Source organism: Bos taurus, chromosome 23, assembly GCF_002263795.3.
Source record: "Bos taurus isolate L1 Dominette 01449 registration number 42190680 breed Hereford chromosome 23, ARS-UCD2.0, whole genome shotgun sequence".
Lineage (NCBI taxonomy): Eukaryota > Metazoa > Chordata > Mammalia > Artiodactyla > Bovidae > Bos > Bos taurus.
In genome coordinates, this window is record NC_037350.1 from 31,598,401 (window position 1) to 31,618,444 (window position 20,044).

Sequence of the window (20,044 nt, forward strand, 5' to 3'; positions counted from 1 at the left end):
AGAAAGAAGAGTTTGTTCTGGATGAATGCTGTCAGAAAGCAGTGGGCTGTTGTAGGAGTGAATATTCCAATAATTTTTATTAGAAAGTAAAGAACAGAGTGGGCTAAAATTGCAGTTGGTGGGAATTTCCTGGTGGTCTAGTGATTAGGACTCTGAGCTTCCATTGCAGGCGCCCAGGTTTCATCCCTGGTTGGCAAACCAGGATCCCACAAGCCTGGCAGTGGGGCCAAAATTAAATAAATAAACTGCAATTGGTAAAGATGTAGTAATTACTGCAGTTAGCCAAGAGAGGGAGGTGTATGGTCAGTTTTGTGGCTTGCTTTGTGTTCTTGTTTTGTTTTTGCCTGTGCTGATAAGATCGCAGAGTGGATTTGTTTTTGTCTCTCTCCATCACAAGCACAGAATGGTCTTGTCTGATGTTGGTGTCTGTGAGATGTTTAAGTGAAGAACACTATAGCCGCTGCTAGGCTTGTTTCTTTCTTTCGTCCTCAACTGGAGTCTGCATTTTCCTTCAGATCTAAACATATTGGGGGCATTATAACCTTTAGAGTCCCTTTCAACTTTGAAAAATCTAGAATCATATTCCTAAATTTCTAGACTAGGATGACCTTTGAGTGGAAGTTATCTAAAAGGGTATGAAATCCCAGCACATGTCTAGAGATAGGAGGAGTGCTAGGGATGGAAATACTACTAGAAGGTTTTGAGTAAGAAATAGAAATTTGGTGGATCTTGAACAATGGTGTGAAAGATTGAATTACTAACCCCAGTCCTTCAATCCTCCCAGAATCCTCATCTTTGATATGGTCTCATCATGGCAAAGTATATTTCCCCACCTCTTAACTTTGCATTTGGCCACGTGATTTGCTTTAACCAGTGGCATGTAGAAATTGACAATATTTCTATTCCAAGACCTCTTGAGATGCCTTGCCTGTTTCCATTCACCTTTTTTTTTTTTTTTTGGCCACAGCATGTGTAATCTTAGTTCCCCAACCAAGGATTGAACTGCATTGACAGTGTAGAGTCTTAACCACTGGACCTCCAGGGAAGTCCCCACCATTCACTCTTGGACACCATAAGGAACTGACTGTCATAAGAAGAAACTGCTTTGATCAGTCATTTAGTCTTAGGATAGGAGACAAGTGGAATAGTTGCCCCAGCCAACTCATAGACTTGTCACGAGAAGCTGAGCTACTTAGCCACTGCAGCTTGAAGCAGAAAAGCCCAGCTGAGTTGAGGACTAGATTAGCCACACTCAGCTGACACCTCGACATATGAATAATAACAACTGAGTGTTATTTTAAGTCAGCAACTTTTAGGGTGATTCGTTACTTAGCAATAAGTACCCAGTGTAGAAACTTGTTCCTAGAAGTGCAGTGGTATCATATTAAAAAACAACCTTCAAGGAGGGGCAATACAGGGGTAGGGGAATACTATTAGGTGTAAGATAAACTACAAAGATATGGTAGTTTACAATAGTTTACAATAACTAAATAGACTACAACCTTTACAAATTGTGACTTACTATATTGTACACCTATAACTTATATAATATTGTACAGCAAATACACATCAATAAAAAAATTTTTAATAAAAATCAACTCTCTTAGGATCTCTGGTTGTGAAAATTAAACTGACAAACACAAATTAACAGGAGAAAAGCATACAAATTTATTGAATTTTTACATGTGTTACTTGACAGACCTCACAAGAGATTGAAGACCTGAAGAAGTGGTCAGAGCAGGAAGTTTCAATACATTTTAGGCAAAGAAACAAATTTGTGAGGAATTGATGAGGCAAAGGGGCTCAGGGTAAAGGTAAATTGTGAAGTAAATTGTGAAGAAATAACAGGTTTGTTTATATAGCCTTCCCCTTGGTGATAAAGATATCTTCTTGCTACCTGGTACAGGGAAGTTACCTTTCATATGTGAGATTTATATTTCTGCTTTCAGGCAAAAAAGGATGAGAGGCAGATGCCTTTCTCCTGCAATTTTCTTAGACTCCTTTATCTTTAGTTCAGTTCAGTTCAGTCGCTCAGTCGTGTCCGACTATTTGTGACCCCATGAATCGCAGCACGCCAGGCCTCCCTGTCCATCACCAACTCCCAGAGTTCACCCAGACTCACGTCCATCGAGTCAGTGATGCCATCCAGCCATCTCATCCTCTGTCGTCCCCTTCTCCTCCTGACCCCAATCCCTCCCAGCATCAGAGTCTTTTCCAATGAGTCAACTCTTCGCATGAGGTGGCCAAAGTACTGGAGTTTCAGCTTTAGCATCATTCCTTCCAAAGAAATCCCAGGGCTGATCTCCTTCAGAATGGACTGGTTGGATTTCCCTGCAGTCCAAGGGACTCTCAAGAATCTTCTCCAACACCACAGTTCAAAAGCATCAATTCTTTGATGCTTAGCTTTCTTTATAGTCCAACTCTCACATCCATACATGACTACTGGAAAAACCATAGCCTTGACTAGACGGACCTTTGTTGGCAAAGTAATGTCTCTGCTTTTGAATATGCTGTCTAGGTTGGTCATAACTTTCCTTCCGAGGAGTAAGCATCTTTTAATTTCATGGCTGCAGTCACCATCTGCAGTGATTTTGGAGCCCCAAAAAATAAAGTCTGCCACTGTTTCCCCATCTATTTCCCATGAAGTGATGGGACCGGATGCCATGATCTTCGTTTTCTGAATGTTGAGCTTTAAGATATTCTATATGCCAAGGTGCTATGTTTTGGAATAGTGTGCCCAACACTAGCTTCTAGAGGCTACCCATTTCTCTAACATCAAGTTCATTAGTATAACATCTTCAAAGTTTTCTATTTTTCTCTTTTAAAAGGAAATTCTTTCTTTCTTTTTTTTTTGCCTCACCCTGCATGATCTTATTTTGCCCACCTCGAATTGAACTCATCCTCAGCAGTGAAAATGCAGAAACCTAACCACTGGGCCACCAGGGAATTACCAGAAATTGTTCTGTTACTTCCTTGTTTACAATAATAGTTTCCAATTATAGTTAAAAGAAAACACAAACTCCTTTTGCTACCTCAAGAGTCCACACTGCATTTGCTCTCCCTATTTCTCTGGCCTTTCCACACTTTTCCCTACCATCCTTTGGTGCTCTGATCTTTCTATTCTGGTAGTAGCCCAAATCCAACTGCACCCTAGTCCTTTCTCCTTGATATTGTTTTTCAAACTGTGTAGTGAGGAGTCTGGCCTTTGTCTAGTCTCCTGGGAAATAACCTAAACCCTTGGAATTTCCTGAGTATTAAGAGTGTTGTATTATTCCTGGTGAGCTCACTGGACTGAACCTGATAGTTTATTCTAATGAGATGGTGAGTCAGCAAAACAGAAAGTCCAATCATGTGCCAAGGGGATTGAGGATTTGAGCTTTTTGTGGTCAGCTTGACTCAGGAAGAGAGAGGGGCTGGAGAAGGAGTTCAATCACTATGTGGTCCGTGATTCGATCAGTCAAGGCTACATAATGAAAGCTCAGTAGAAAGTATGGCCATTGAAACTTGGGTGTGCTCCCTGGTTGACAGTACTCCATGCATGACACCTGTCTTGATTACTGTTATTTTTCATCAAAGCCTAGACAGTGGTTGGCTCATGGCCAACAGTCAATGATTGTTAGATGGATGTAAGAATAAGCTGCATGTGTGCTGATTCATAGTCCCAAGAGACTGCTTGGATTATAAATGTTAGCTTATTTACTGATAATTGTACATATACCTTATCTGTGTCAGATTACTTATGTCACTAATATCAAAGTCCTCTAAGCTTGATTATTAATAGTAACTGTAATTACCAGGTCTGGGATAATTATACACGTACCTTGCGTTTTATGGTATGAAAGGGTTGATTTAGAGCCAAGCATCAGGGAGACTGGGGAGAAAAAAGAATGATCCTGTGAACCAGCCTGGCAGCAATGTGCCTGGCTGTTTCCCGTCTAGCCTGTGTAAATAGTTATGTGATTAAGGAAAGCTCTCCATGAGTCCAGAGATACGTAAGTTTCACTTTCCCTTAAGGTGAGAAAACTTCCTATAATGGTAGAATGTGCCAGGAAGACCTAACTTCCAATCTCCCCACCACACCTCCCTCCTTGGCCCAGCCCACTCTCTCCAACATGGGGATCCAAGGGGAATAAGATTAACCACTGAAGAAACTATTACCCAATAATCACTGATGATAACTCCCAGTCCATCCGAGGTAAAAGACTAAAGTCCCTCTTTGATATGTATAATCGAGTCACTTTGCTGTATACCTGAAACTGTCACAACATTGTTAATCAGCTATTACTCCAATATTAATTTTTTTCAAAGTCTCTCTTTAATTAAACTAAGATGCCAAAAATCTGAAAAACTTCCACTACAAGGTCTTGATTCAGAATTCTTTGAAGTTGAACAGAAAATGTCAGGAGTCACCCGACATTTTGGGGTTGAATCCAAGCCACAGTCAGAGCCAAGAGGGCAGATGGGAGTCACAGACACTGTGGCTCTCAGCCCCTGAGGGTGCTGGGATCATTATAAGGGGCCCGACTCGTGATACTCAATGAAGGGGAAAAGTCCCTGGAGGCCATTCCCCTTTTCTCCATACTCTACTCCACCTCCCTCTCAGGCCCCAAATCCAGAAAGAAGGAAATTCTGGAAAATTTAATTCCCCATGCTGTTAAGAATTAGTAATCTGGGACCTCCCTGGTGGTCCAGTGGTTAGGACTCTGTGTTTTGCAACCTGTGCAGTGTGACCAAAAAAAAAAAAAAGTAATCCTTTTAGGAAGAGGCAATAATAACACTCGGGTGACTCCAGACATTTTCTGTTCACTTGAGTTTTGGTTTTCCGTAAGATTCTGCTTCAGTTTGATTCTCAGCACTTTGCTATGAGGCCCCAGAGAGTCTGTCTTCTTTCTACTTGTTTGTCCCATTCTCAGTCTTTGCTCTGACAGTAGGGGGTTATGTCCTTTAACTAGTTAGTTTATTTCTGTTTTGGGGCTTGTAGGCACAAGATTCCTGCCGCTTGGGAATCTTTCTTAGTCCTCAAGTCTCAGAAGACCCATCACTTCCTCCAGGAAGCCCTCCTTAACTTTACCATCTAATTTTCTACTTAAGCTCCCACCCATTCTTCTCTATAATATCATCCTGTTTATTTCTTTCATGGCACAACAGACTGCACATGATCAATACATTAAAGGTGATAAATTTCTTGAGAATGAATGAATAAATAAATATATGAATGAAAGATTGAGTAAAGGAAGCTGGGAGCTGAGTTCTATGCTATTTTATACAGTGATTAGCAGAGCATTGGGTTCATGCTTAGTTTCAATAAATACTTAAAACATCTAAATTTTATGTTTAGAAGCTGCCTTAAAGATGAGACAATTTTTTTAAAAAGTAAGAATGAAAACTCTATTTTCCTTAAATAACAACAAAAATCACTTTAACTTGCTAGACCACACTATTTCACTGTGAAATGGGGATTAGTACATTTCTTATGAGAAAGCAAGGATACTGAATAAATAAAAGTGTTTTACAAACTATAATAAAAGATATGCAAACCCACGCAAAGTCTTATTTTATGGAATCCAAAACACTGAAAAGCTGTAATTTTTCTAAGATTAATACAGGCAGGTATTAGTAGCACTTATTTCCTAACTTACAGTCTGGTGCTTTTAGTTAAAACTGCTCAAATGTTATCATGTCAACAGCACCAAAAATAAAACACATGCACATTAATAAACCAGTTTTCCATCTCAACAAATCACCGAGTTCAATGTTTCAGATATTTTCTAGAACGTGTCCATCGTGACACCTTGTTTACTGTAGGAACTGCAGTAATACAATTTTGAACTTTTTAACTATCTTTTAAATTTTTCAGCCAAGTTTTACAATTGGATGGCCGAATTACATAAAGTCCAATACTACCATTTATGCCATAATTTTAAATGCCTGACTCAATTCCAGGAGCCTTTATCCTGCTTCTCAAAGGATGTTTCACAGATTTTTTTTTGAGGTGGGGGCATCTCTGTTACATTTTGAGTCTACAAAGTTAATATTGTTCCATAATAATAATAAGATATTATTTGTCATTTTTCCTCTCATTCTTTCAGTAGTGTAGATAATGCTTTCTAGAGCCTCCATGACCTGTGATTCCAGCATTGAATACAGAGGCAGATGGTGAGGATCTAGCTACCTTCTAGGATTCAGACATTAGATTTTCAAAAACATTAAAAAATACCACACTTCGCAATAAACTTTATTTTATATTGGAAACAACAGATAGTGATCATTCCTGAAACATGTTTTTCATATTAACCTATAATTGACTTGTTCCTTTTTTAATATGTTAATAAATACATTAAAAAATTTCTGTTTAATCTCTAATGCCACACATATTGATAGATATAACTCAAATGAGCAAAAGCACTTTTCTGTCCTCAATAATTTTTACGTGTCTAAATGCATCCTGAGGCCAAAAAGTTGGAAAGCACTGCTCTCCTCACTGAACCTGAACTTTGAGATCCACTTGGTCCAATGCTTATCTGCTCATCTGGGACCTTAAACCTTAGGCCACAACCAATAACAAAGTATTGACGCCTTGTTTATTGTAGGGATACCTGAGCCAGGCCAGGCCAGGCCCAGATGCATCCTTGTCCTTCATTCTCCTTCATCCTAGATCATCCTGAATCTAGGCCTGTGGAGCTTTATTGTGTGCTCTGGAAATCCTGGGGGTGGGGTAGAAATGGACCTTCTGTCTTACTTCCTCCATCTCTGACCTCCATTTCTGGCTCCCTGCCCTTCTTACATCTCAGTATGTCCCATTGTCCTTGCCCCAGATCCACAGTGAAAGTGCAAGTGCAAGTCTCTCAGTCGTGTCCGATTCTTTGTGACCCCATGGACTTTACAGTCCATGGAATTCTCCAGGCCAGAATACTGGAGTGGGGAGCCTTTCCCTTCTTCAGGGGATTTTCCCAACCCCAGGATCAAACCCAGGTCTCCCACATTGCGGGTAGATTCTTTACCAGCTGAGCCACAAGGGAAGCCAAAGAATACTGGAATGGGTAGCCTATCCCTTCTCCAGCAGATTGCAGGTGGATTTTTTTTTTACCAACTGAGCTATTAGGGAATCCCTAGATCCACAGTATCTGATGTCAATTCCAGTCTCGGGCTGAATGTGTCATCTGATGTTAAAGCAGCTGGTTCTCTGCCTGTCACTTTCTCACACTTACTTGTTGGTTGGGAGCCATGTGGCAGCACTTAGTGTTCCTGAGACTGGCCCCTGCCCCATGGTTACATGCAACAAGTTACTAAAGCAACAGCCTAATGAGGGAGACACACGCTCTGGGGCTTGAAGACATGTCCGGGGGAACTCCGGGGGAGATTCTCCTGTGACCAGAAGGAAGGAGGGTAGTATTCCTCCAGGCGGTGCTGTAGTAGAGGTGGCCTGGGTTTCCCTACCTGGCTCTGAGACCAAGGAATTGGTGGTTGTGGTGGGTCTCTGCCCTGTGAAGGACCAGGCCCCCCTCAGGCACTGTGACCCCCTGGGCCCCTCTAAAAGATGGACAGATACAGAGGGGGCTGTCATCGGACCCCAGCCTGAAGAAGGGCCTCAGGGGTCCAGAGAAGGGTGAACGGGGACATGTGTAGATGTGTGACCTGTCCTTCATGTTATAGAAGGACACATCTCCAGCTTCATAGTCCAGGAAGACGCCCACCCGGTGAAGGTGCTCTTTCAGGGGAAGAATCTTCTCTGGGGAGGAGAGGGCACGGTATTGGTTCTCAAACATATCCAGGGTCCAGAAGCCGTTCTGAGGAACCAGGAGGGCCTCCCCTTTCCTCTCAACGTTGTCTCTACAAACCCCCACAGCCCACACCATCACGTTTTTGACTTCCACCTCCCAGTAATGTCTCCCTAAGGAGTAGCTCTCCAGGCCCAGGACACAAGGCCGACAGTCGAATCTCTCCGGGTTGTCAGGCACGCTCTGCCTGGAAGGGCCCCTTCTCACACTTCTCCGGTCCTCTGACAGGAAGAGCTCAGGATGAGCAGTGTCTGGGTCCAGGACCACATCAGCTGCAGAGGAAATCTCAGGGTTAGGCCTGGGATCTCACAAGACTGTGAGATCCTGAGATCCTGAGACCAGGACCTGACTCCTGGTCCCCTGAGACATCCCAGAAAGCATGGGGAGAATCCCCTGGGTAACAGTCTTTTCCATGAAAGCCCCTTGATCCCAGATCCCAGGCATCACAGACAGAACTGAATTACTGAGTCTGCACTTCTCTCTCTTGAGTGGCAGGAACGCTGCCATGGGTAGAGGAGGACTGGGGCTCTAAGAAATACAGAAAGTTCAGCCAATGAGCTGAAATGAATGGCTCCACTTTCTCTCAAAGTTCTCAGATCTGTCAGCTTTTCTATTCAAGATATATGATCTCTGGGGCTCAAGTTAGAATAAAGTTTCCCACTTGGCTTAAACTAGCAAAGAGAATCCATCCTCTTCCCCTCCCCCAATTAAGCAAGTAAGGCTGATTTTTCCCTATACAGATAAGGGTGATAAAGGGTCCCTACACGGTCCTCTGTGTCCTACTGGTTTAACCCGCTGACAACTGATTTAAATGACTAACAAGAGCACCCTTCAGAAGCTAAAAAAGGAAGATAATCTCCCCCAAAGTCATCCTGCTGCCTGAGGGCAAAAGGTAGGGGAAACTATATCCATCCATTTTGCTTTAATAACATGGGTGTGATGACTACAGTTATGACCTGTCAGATATAAGAAATGTTTCAGACCCCTGACATTCTGCAGCTGTCTCTGCAGTTACTTTTTGGCAGTTACTATTAGTCAGTCTCCATCTAATACAAAACAACTGTGTTAAAATGATTTTTTTCTTTCTCCAAATTTATATGTCTAACGGTGATAATTTTGAAATTTGAAAGAGGAAACGTCTGAGTGCTGTGGGATCCAGCAAAGGCTGGATTCTTTGATGAGCAGAAGGTGACAAATCATAAAACTCAAAAGTGCTTACTAGGACCAGGTCATTGGACCCTGTACTTTCCCTCTTGCCCACATCCCCTCCCCTATACACAGAATATCAGTGCTCTCTTGGAGCAGGAAGGCATTTCTGGCCTCTACACACCCCTGAGCCAGGCCTGGGAACTTCATTGCCTCTCCCACACACGGCTCTTCCACTGTGTAGTCTATATACCATCTCCCACGTTAAAGACAGCTAAGCCAGTATTGTCTTCTTTCAAATTAATCAGGACTCAAAGAACAACGGCTACTAAAATGTAACTTTTGGGGGGCTCTACTATGTGTGGTTTCTTGGGTTTTGGCAGCTTGAGTGTTTATGCTTCTTTGGTGGCTCAGACAGTAAAGAATCTGCCCGCAACGCGGGAGACCTGGGTTCGATCTCTGGGTTGGGAAGATCCCTTAGAGAAGGAAATGGCAACCCCCTCCAGTATTCTTGCCTGGAAAATTCCACGGACAGAGGAGCCTGGCGGGCTATGCCCATGGGATCGCAAAGAGCCAGACACAACTGAGTGACTTCCCTCACTCACTATGTATGGTAGACCTTTGGTGATCATGGATGCTGCTGCTGCTGCTAAGTTCCTTCAGTCGTGTCCGACTCTGTGCAACCCCATAGACAGCAGCCCACTAGGCTCCCCTGTCCCTGGACTTCTCCAGGCAAGAATACTGGAGTGGGTTGCCATTTCCTTCTCCAGTGCATGAAAGTGAAAAGTGAAAGTGAAGTTGCTCAGTCGTGTCTGACTCATAGCAACCCCATGGACTGTAGCCCACCAGGCTCCTCTGTCCATGGGATTGTCCAGGCAAGGGTACTGGAGTGGAGTGCCATTGCCTTCTCCGGATCATGGGTGAAGTTATTCTAAAAAAGAAAGAATGGTCAGGAGTAAATTATAGAATTCGTTAAGACCTGTGGAGTGTCTCTGACAGCAGAGGTAGAATCCAGCACTGGGTGGGATCCTGCTAGTGCACTAAGCCAGGCTCCTGCTTCCCCAGCCAGCCTTGGGCCCCCTTGCTCCTCTAATGTGTCGTGTTGGCTGCCTGGTGGGGAGAAAGCTCAGGATCTCAGGGAATGTTAGAGACGCTCACCCGCATGTAAGAGGTTTCTTCTCCATCCTGCAATGGGACAGGCAGAGAGATGAGCTTCATGAGATAATGGCTAAGAGAGCAGAATACAAATCATGCAGGGAATAGTTTAGGAAATGTTAAACTTACGCAATTCTTCTTGAAGTTGCTCTGAAAAGGAAATAGAAACGAATGTCTTTAAGAGAAGAACTAAGAAAGTCTGAGTTTGTCTTAAATAATGAAAAGTTGATCTTTTCTGTGAATACCACCACCCTCCTCCCACACTGCCTAGGGAACTGTCAAGATACCAGAAATGATATATGATCAGGTGGCTAGATACTATCAGTACTTATTTAGATTTGCTTTTGTCCAACAAGATAGGGCTACATGTAGCCAGGTGAATGGATGCAGCATTTGCAGAGTGGAAGAAAGTCAGGTCTGAGGGATTCATTACTAGGATGTGCGAGTTCCAAGCCCTTGGTGCTGCTTTTATTCATGCCCTCTCTGTTTCCCAGGCTTTTAGCTGGCCGAGTTGTGTGACAGTGAACTGTCCTCCTACTCTTTTACCTTTTGTTTGGCATTCTTTCTCTTTTTCCACACGTTCTTTCCCCAGTTCCTTACGTGCAATTTCTTTCTCTTCATTTTCAGCCTCTTTTTGCATGGACAGAATCTTTTTTCCCAGATGGAGTTTCTTGATGAGATAGATGCTCCCAGCAATGAGGAGAAGCAGAGAGGGCAGGATGACCACCAGGGCCACCATCCAGGGAGATGTTCTGGGAATAAAGGATTCTGAAAAGGGAGCCCCAAAATCCTATTTAGTGAGAAAAAGGAGCTCCAGAATGAGAGCCCCTCAGGGCACAGATCTGAAGAGCTCTCTCAGGTCCCTGCTCCACCAGCTTCTCTCTGAGAAACCCCAGCTAGGGAAACAAACTTCGACTTTGCACTGGCTCACCCCACAGTGATTGCCAGGATTGGGGGCTCAGCAGACAAAAAAGCAAGTAACACGTTGAGTCACCATGGGTGGGACAAGGCTGACTAAAAGCTAACCAGCCATATAGAATCAGCACAGCCACTGTGTGATGTAAGCCACCATCCCTTCTTGCCTGGAACATTACAATACCCTCCTCCCTACTTCCGTCCATACCTTCTGCCCTTCTGCTGTCTGTCCTCAGCACAGCAGCCTAAGTGAGATCATGTTATTTCTTTGTTCAAAACCTTACAATGTTTCCTATCTTATTGAGATTAAAAGCCAAAGTTCATTTGTGGCCTACACTGCCCCATACAATCCAGACCTATGGCCTCTCTGGATTCGTCTTCTCCAACTCTCCCTGGCCTCAATTCATTCCAATCATATCTGCATCTTAAGGGGTCTTTGAAAACTGCCACATAAACTGCCTCAGGAGTTTAAATATAATATTTTTCTACAATACTTATCACTATCTGATACAGTCCACAGTTTAATTACTTCACTCCTTGTTTTAATTAATGATTTCACTTATTGTCCTCTGCTGTTCTAGAATGTGAGACCCACGAGGGCAGGCATCTTCTTGTATTTTGTTCACTGATTTATCTTCGATTTCGAGAACAGTACCTTGAGCATATGAGATACTTGTTTAGTACTTCTTTAATGCATTTATGAATGTCTATAGACAGACTTTCTTGAACACTGTCCCTTGGGAAATATCATGGGGAGGAAGGGAGGGCTTCAGCAGACAACACCCACCCACACCACCGTCCATTGTTTTAGGACTGTTCTAAATGTTTGCAAATTGCTGCAGGATAAGGACCATGATCAAACAACTATCAGATTTACCCTTAAGGAGGCTTTCTACCCCTGTGTTTTGAGACAATTTGATTTTCCTCTTATGACAAGGAGAGGCCTCAGCTCAGCTGTAGCTTCCAGCTCTTCAGGGCTCAGGATCCTTCTACCCCATGGCCCTACCTCCCCATCCTCCTGCTGGGCTCCAATCTGTCTGCTGAGCAACCGGCCTCCATGAATTGAGCCTCCAGGAAGAAAAAAAAGAAAGAAAGAAAGAAATGAGCCTCCAGAGAGCAGGGAACTAACCTGGAATGAAAATCACAGTTTCCTTCTCCTGGTCGAGCAGGGTGTTGATGACAGAGCAGGACATGTTCCTCACTGAATGGTCCCTGATGATCACAGCCATGGTGACCAGGAAGAGCCCATCTGCACTCACAGTGTAAGCCTCTTCCAGGGGGGGCATGGTCTCACCATGAGGGCCCCTCCACACAGCGTGGGGCTTTGGGTACCACCCTGCAGATGTACACTCCAGCCTGATACCTCCATCCTCGGGGCTCTTCATTTCAATAACGGGTTTAGAGCCCAGGCCTGGGGAGAGAGACCAGGGCTCTGTAACAGAGGTAATGGTGTCTTAGCAAAAGTGTATTAGGAAAGCAGCTCTTGGTGATGAAGAGGCAAGAAAGCAAGAGGCTGGTGTCCAGAAAAAACTATTAGGCACATTCCATGCACTCTCTTCTGTGAAGGGAGAAAGAGGGAGGGATGGAAGAAGGAAGGAAGAAGACAGTAAGGAGAAAAGGAAGGAAGAAAACCTTAATTTTGGAGAATACCAGGAGGCCAACATGTTGAAAAAAAAAAGTGAGATCTCTAAGAGGGGAAATGCTTACATTGCACTCTTCTTTGGGCTCTCCCTACGGACTCCATCACAGGAGCAAGCATCTATCTGCCTCCTAATAAATGTTTGTTGACTGATTCATTCAGCTAGAGATTTTAATTTTCTCACTTCTGGATGGGTGTGTCCACTCTGATCAGAAACAAACAGGTCTAGGCTTTCACTTTCTGCCCTGAGAGGACTTCTCAGCAGCTCTGGTTTCTTGAAGTTTTAAGTTCAACATAATAAGGACAGAAACCTGCCAGGCTGGCAGAATTTTAAGAAACTTTTTGACTTAAAGGCACTGTCTCCCTTCTCCTGGTTTAGGGCTTCTCATCACCACAGCTATCTGATAATCAAAAGGACGTGTTGGTTTTTAGAATTGACAGAGCTAGCGTGCAAAGCCAGGCTTTACACCCCAATTCAGAGATATTTACCTTCCACAAATTATACCAAAGACAAAATTAAACCTCACTTAAGTCTTACTGATTCTTCCTCAATTTGATCTTTTCAAGATGGAAAATAAAAAAAAACAACTAGTTGCGGATTGAAAGGCTGGCATGGAAACTCTGAAGTGGGATAAGATTCAAAAGACCTCAACAACTTGGGAAGAAATCCTACAAAACATTTCAGGGGGATTCAGTAAAGGCAAGTATGAGACAACAGATCGAAGGACAAAACCAGCCAGCCAATTAACCAAACCAAAAAAACAGTAAAACAAACAAAAAATTGTCCAACGACTCAATTCAGAGTGGGATAGGCCAGGCCAGGTTCATGTTTACCATAATTTGCCAAGCTCTCTTTCCCTCTGCCAAGGTGAACCATAAAGTTCCAGGCAGGTCTATATGAAGTAGAGCCCCACCAGACTCATGAAGGATATACTTCATGTGTCAGAAATAGATTTTTGTTGATTTAACCTACTAGGATTTGAGGGCTGCTTAGACCAGAGCATAAGCTCAACAATCCTGACTAAAGCATATGTCAAAGATAATTAAAAGCATGGACTGGTAAGAGGCTCATGGGAAAAGATGAAAAATAAAATAGATCTCAGGCTTAGAATAGAGATAGCTCAGGTATGATGTGATGATCACTTACAGCTTTACGGAGCAGATTCATTTATTCCGTCGATAATATTTACTGAGCATCTGTTATGCTTCAGGTTCAGTTCTAAAGATGTGAATACAGCAAGAACAAAAGAGAAAACAACCCTTTATGAAAACTACATTTTAGTGGAAGAGACACAGTAATCTGGATAAATAAGTAAAATGCATACTCTGTAAGATGGTGATATGTCCCAAGGAAAAAAGCAGGGAAGGGAGAGGAAGTGAAAAGCGTCAAGAATGGTGTTTGATCCTCACAGTCATGGAAAATAACTTACTAGAAAGGAAAAAATAGATTGAAGTCACATGTGAAAAACTTCTCTTTGGACTTAATGAAAAAGGTGTGGAGCATCCTATATGATCGGTGAGAGTGTATATTGGTACAAACACTTTGCAAAACAAATGTGTAGTATCTATTAAGGATGAAGATAAATATTTCTCATTATATTTTTAATATTAAATATTTAATATTCTCAAAATATTTAAATGTTTTCTCATTATTTCTCATTTTACTCCTAGGAACCTGTCTCAGCTGGGCATTTTGAGAAACGGCATGTTATGGATTGAACTGTGTCCCTGCAAAATTTTTATGCTGCATCCCTAATCTCCAGTCCCTTAGAACGTGACTGTATTTGGAGACAGGGCTTTTAAAGATGTAATTAAGTCAATGTGAGGCTGTTAGGGTGGGCCCTGATCCAATCTGCTGGAGCCCTTATAAAAAGAGATTAGGACACACAGAGATACAAGAAATGCACACCCATAGAGCAAAGGCCACATTAGGACCCAGATGGAAGACCAGGGTAGCCACCTGCAGGCCAAGGAGAGAGGCTGCAGGAGAAACCAAACCTGCTGACAGCTTGATCTTGGATTTAACAACCTCCAGAACTATGAGCAAACACATTTCTGTTATTTAAGCCGCAGAGTCCGTGGCCTTTTGTCATGGCAGCCCTAGCAAACTGACACTGTCAGTAGAAGGCAGCATCCTATCTGTTGATATGAGGAGTGGTTGTAGCTCATAATAATTCAGTAATCTGTACATTAATGTTCTACTAGTTTTTCTGCACGAGTACTCTGTTTAATGGGCCTTCCCAGGTGGTTCAGTGATAAAGAATCTATCTGCAATTCAGGAGACGCAGGTTTGATCCCTGGGTTGGGACGGTTCCCTGGAGAAGGAAATCACAACCCACTCCAGTATCCTTGCCTTGGAAATCCCATGGACAGAGAAGCCTGGCAGGATACAGTTCATGGGGTCACAAGGAGTTGGACACAACACAGGGACTAAGCAACAACAAATTCTATTTAACAATAAAAATGTCTAATTCTAAAACATGTTACTGAGAAATATGCTTAGAGATTTCTCAGAAGTAGGCATAAGGATAATCTGTAGGGACTAAGCATTCGCCCCTGCTCAAGATGACAGTTGTGTGTGTCTCAAGAGCTGATACCCACAGTAGCAGAGCAAACCCATTGAGTCCTTGAGGAGGGAAAAGCCACCCTCCCTGTTTACTGGGAATTCTAGGCACAAACTCCCCTGATCTGCAGGGGGCCTGGAGTGAAGAGAAAAACTTTCCCCAAGAGTCAGGCTGTGAAAAAGCAACTTCACAAAACGAAAGCACGCACCTGTCACTGTTAGGTGCATGATGGCCTCATCGTAAGATCTGCCTTCTTGAAAATAACAGCAGTAGATGCCGTTTTCGTGGGCGGTGACGTTGTGTATGATCAGCCCCACGCTCCCCTCGCTGATGGCTTCGCTCACAAAAGTTGTTCTTCCCCGGTATTGCTCCATCTGCTCGTCTGTTCTCTCCCTCCTGCCCTTGTACACGAACACCGCAGGGGAAAACTGCGTCCGGAACCATCGCACCTCCATATCCTCAGCGTTTTTCTCAGGTGACAGGTGGCAGCGTAACGTGGCGTCTTCTCCCACCACGGCCAGGATTGGATAAGCTGGTCCCAGGACAGTAAACTGGACTGTTACACAAAGCGGTAGACTCAGACAAGGGCACCAGCCATCAACTCTCTGAGACAGCAAAGGAACTGGGTGTTCCAGGGGACAGACATGTTCTCTCTAAGGCCATAGGGGCTTCCTGGGCTGAGGATTCTGGGGGCGAAGGGATATGGCTGGTCGGTAGTAAAAAACAAAACAAAACAAAAAACACCTAGTAGGGGTGTCTAGCGGGGGTACTAATGCTTCATGAACAACACATTGAGAAGCCTACGCTGATCACCCCTCATGAACCCTGAGCTCACAGAGGTTTTCTTCTGTTTCCCAAACCAGTACAGTGCCTGCGGTATAGGATATAAACTGTAGCTGTCCAGTGTGATCACCACTAGCTAGTCCCGATTGGCATGTGCTGTAATGTAAAAGACACACAATTTTGAAAATTTAGAATAAATTTCATAATTTACATTATGTTCATATTTTACATTAATTAAAATTTTAAATAATAATACTTTGGTTATTTGAAGTTAAAATGTTTTATGAAAGTTTGTTTCATCGGTTGGTTTCCTTTTCCTTTTTAACATGTAGCTACTAAGGATTTTTAAGTTACATATACAGCTTGGCTTTCTGGCTCTCACTGGATTGCTACTGGAGTGCGGCCTAGGATCCATCTGATGACTGTGATCCATATGATGACTGTGTGCAGAATGAAAGGGTGAGTGAGCACAACTGCAGCCCTTCTTTACCCTTTGCAGAGTTAAGTGTTGATTTTCCTTTCTGAGAAGTTGATAGGAGTTAGTGGCGTACACCCCTACCTGACATCGGTGCAAACGAGCTGAGGAGCTGGAAGAAGAGAAGGAAGCCTGGCAGGGAAAAATACAGAGAAGCAACTGGCTCCATAAGCATCCAAGAGGAGTCACCCGGAGAGGCACCGACGGGAGACCTAGAGAGACGTGGAGAATCAGCCAAGGAGACTTGGCACCATAGTTCTGATCTAGGTCATACTTTCCTGTAACCCGTGTTGGTATCATCAGCGCCCCAGCTTCTCTCTTGGGCCGCCCCCTTCGACTCCCGGTTTAAGTATTTCCCGATAGATTGATCCTTTAAACACTGCATGGAATGTCAACAATACAGCGATCTGGAAGGCAGTTTTCCCCTCTCCTCGGCTCACTTTTCTAGCCAGAGTTGAGTTTCTTCAGACGCCACTTGATACTCTTCCAAACCCTCCCTCCCTTTTCTCCCAGCGATTCAGGCTAGACGCCAAGATAAGTCCACCCTCGCCCCCGGAAGCCTCCCTTCCCCGGGTCCTCGCTTCTCCCCTTATTGGGTTTTGTTCCTCCCATCTACCGCCTCCCACCCTTTGCCTCACCCCGAGCGGTCGCGCATCCCCTCCCCTTCTTACCTTCTAGAATGAACGTCTGCGTTTTCTTTTCTCCTCCCTCCGCTCAAATAATGATTTTCTGGCTGTCCCTCTTCCCCCTAAACCCGCCCAGGGGCATATTCACCACCCTTCGGGAAGGGGAGAAAAAAACTGTTCTTCACCTCTTGTTAGTGGCGGCGTGGGGCTTGCGGGCCCCGGGGCCCGGTCCACCTGGTGATCACAAAGTCACAATATTTTCAATGAATGATTCAGAGCCGGCTGTGGGTCAGCCAGCCAATGGCATCCCTGAGCTTGCTTTCTCACTAGTTACTGGGCAGAACACACAGAAACAGTACAGGAATTGAAATCTTACAGCTGTGCAGAGCCTTTTAATAATTTCTTTTTCTTTTTTTCAGAAGCGTGATACTTTTTTCTTTTGAAGCCTTGATTCTTCCCCAAGGATTTTGGTGTTGCTTGTAATCACCAGGAGAGCCCTCCCCATTTATGTGTGTATGTATGTGTGCGTGTTTAGTGGTTGGGGTGTGGGCAGGTGATGATGTCAGCATAGCACATCTCAATTTCACATATTTCTTAGTGCTGGATTGGAGAAAGCAATGGCACCCCACTCCAGTACTCTTGCCTGGAAAATCCCATGGATGGAGGAGCCTGGTGGGCTGCAGTCCATGGGGTCGCTAAGAGTCGGACAGGACTGAGCAACTTCACTTTCACTTTTTCACTTTCATGCATTGGAGAAGGAAATGGCAATCCACTCCAGTTTTCTTGCCTGGAGAATCCCAGGGGCAGGAGAGCCTGCTGGGCTGACGTCTATGGGGTCACGCAGAGTTGGACACGACTGAAGTGACTTAACAGCAGTGCTGGATAGATGGGATGGAGCCCCGTTGCCACATGACAACCAACTGATTAATGTACCCTTTATGTCATTTTTCTTTTAGTTGGCTTTCTCTTCTTATTTATTTTCAAACTTGCAGTTTCTTGGGATTACATCTCAAACAGACAACCTGACACAAAATCCTTGACTCAGAGTCAGCTTTTGGGGAACCGATGGTGACTGCAGCCATGAAATTAAAAGACACTTACTCCTTGGAAGGAAAGTTATGTTCAACCTAGATAGCATATTCAAAAGCGGAGACATTACTTTGCCAACAAAGGTATGTCTAGTCGAGGCTATGGTTTTTCCTGTGGTCATGTATGGATGTAAGAGTTGAAATGTGAAGAAGGCTGAGCGCTGAAGAATTGATGCTTTTGAACTGTGGTGTTGGAGAAGACTCTTGAGAGTCCCTTGGACTGCAAGGAGATCCAACCAATCCATTCTGAAGGAGATCAGCCCTGGGTGTTCTTTGGAAGGAATGATGCTAAAGCTGAAACTCCAGTACTTTGGCCACCTCATGCGAAGAGTTGACTCACTGGAAAAGACTCTGATGCTGGGAGGGATTGGGGTCAGGACGAGAAGGGGATGACAGAGGATGATATGGCTGGATGGCATCACTGACTCGATGGACGTGAGTCTGAGTGAACTCTGGGAGTTGGTGATGGACAGGGAGGCCTGGCGTGCTGCGATTCATGGGGTCACAAAGAGTCGGACACAACTGAGTGACTGAACTGAACTGACCTAAGAGATGAGATCAGTAGAAATTTCACCAGATATCATCAACAGGGAAAATCATCTTTTCTGCAAAGGGATACTTGCATATATACCTGAGTTTAGTAATTGAATGAAGAACTACAGATTAAATTTCCAAAAAGAGTCACTCTTGTTGAGAGTCACAGGAATGAATCTCCAATCATGGAGGCCCTTAGCATATACAGAACAGAGGCCTCCTTAAGAGTGAGCGAGGCCATGGCTATGTGTGCTAGGCTGAAGAGTTCACACCATAATCTTCATAGCCTCTGATTATGACACATTACATGGCAAAAAGAGACCTTCAGTTCAGTTCAGTTCAGTTCAGTCGCTCAGTTGTGTCCCACTCTTTGTGACCCCATGAATCGCAGCACGCCAGGCCTCCCTGTCCATCACCTTCTCCCGGAGTTCACTCAAATTCACATCCATCAAGTCAGTGATGCCATCCAGCCATCTCATCCTCTGTCATCCCCTCTTCCTCCTGCATCCAATCTCTCCCAGCATCAGAGTCTTTTCCAATGAGTCAACTCTTTGCATGAGGTGGCCAAAGTACTGGAGTTTCAGCTTTAGCATCATTCCTTCCAAAGAACACCCAGGGCTGATCTCCTTCAGAATGGATTGGTTGGATCTCCTTGCAGTCCAAGGGACTCTCAAGAATCTTCTCCAACACCACAGTTCAAAAGCATCAATTCTTCGGTGCTCAGCTTTCTTCACAGTCCAACTCTCGCATCCATACATGACCACTGGAAAAACCATAGCCTTGACTAGATGGACCTTTGTTGGCAAAGAGACCTTACAGGTTGGAATTAAAGTTATGGATCTTAAAGTAGAGAGATTATCCTGGATTCATAGGAAGATTATCTTGGATTACTTCTTTGAAGATGGAGGAAGAGGACCAGGAGGTAGGGAATGTGGGAGCCTCCAGAAGCAGGAAAGAGCCCTAGGCTGACAGCCAGCAAGAAATGACCACCTCAGTCCTACAACTGCAAGAAACTAAATTCTGCCAACAATTTGAATGAGCAAGGAAACAGATTCTTTGCTAGTGCCTCCAGAAAGGCATACAGTCTGCAGTCACCTTGATTTTAGCCCAATGAGACCCATGATGGTCTTCTGGCCTACAAAAATATGAGATAATAAATTTATTTTTGTTTTAGGTCACAAAATTTGTGGCAATTTATTACAGCAACAATAGAAAACTAATACAAGGAGAATTTTGTGAAAATATTATGAGATGAATTGTAAAACTTGTGGTGAGTAAACTGTAGGGGCTTAAAATCTAGAAAAGTTTCAGTTAAAGAGTGAGGATTATTAACACGTTTAT

General features: G+C 43.8%; 1 protein-coding gene across 5 annotated transcripts; it reads right to left on the reverse strand.

Moving 5' to 3' along the window:
- Positions 1-1,644: 1,644 nt before the first annotated feature.
- Positions 1,645-19,919, reverse strand: LOC107131749 (butyrophilin subfamily 2 member A2). Of its 5 annotated transcripts, none has more exons than XM_024983925.2 (8): positions 17,267-19,243; positions 16,540-16,667; positions 15,406-15,753; positions 12,124-12,405; positions 10,626-10,847; positions 10,209-10,229; positions 10,083-10,109; positions 1,645-8,050 (listed from the first exon to the last, which is right to left on the reverse strand). In XM_024983925.2, exons 2-8 carry the CDS (start codon positions 16,628-16,630, stop codon positions 7,434-7,436), a joined length of 1,608 nt encoding a protein of 535 aa, XP_024839693.1. In that variant the 5' UTR covers positions 16,631-16,667; positions 17,267-19,243; the 3' UTR covers positions 1,645-7,433. The 5 variants fall into 5 exon arrangements, 4 of the variants coding, with proteins under 4 accessions (XP_024839693.1, XP_024839692.1, XP_024839694.1 ...); XM_024983924.2 differs by having other exon boundaries at positions 17,127-19,243; XM_024983926.2 differs by having other exon boundaries at positions 10,680-10,847; positions 17,127-19,242.
- Positions 19,920-20,044: the final 125 nt, after the last annotated feature.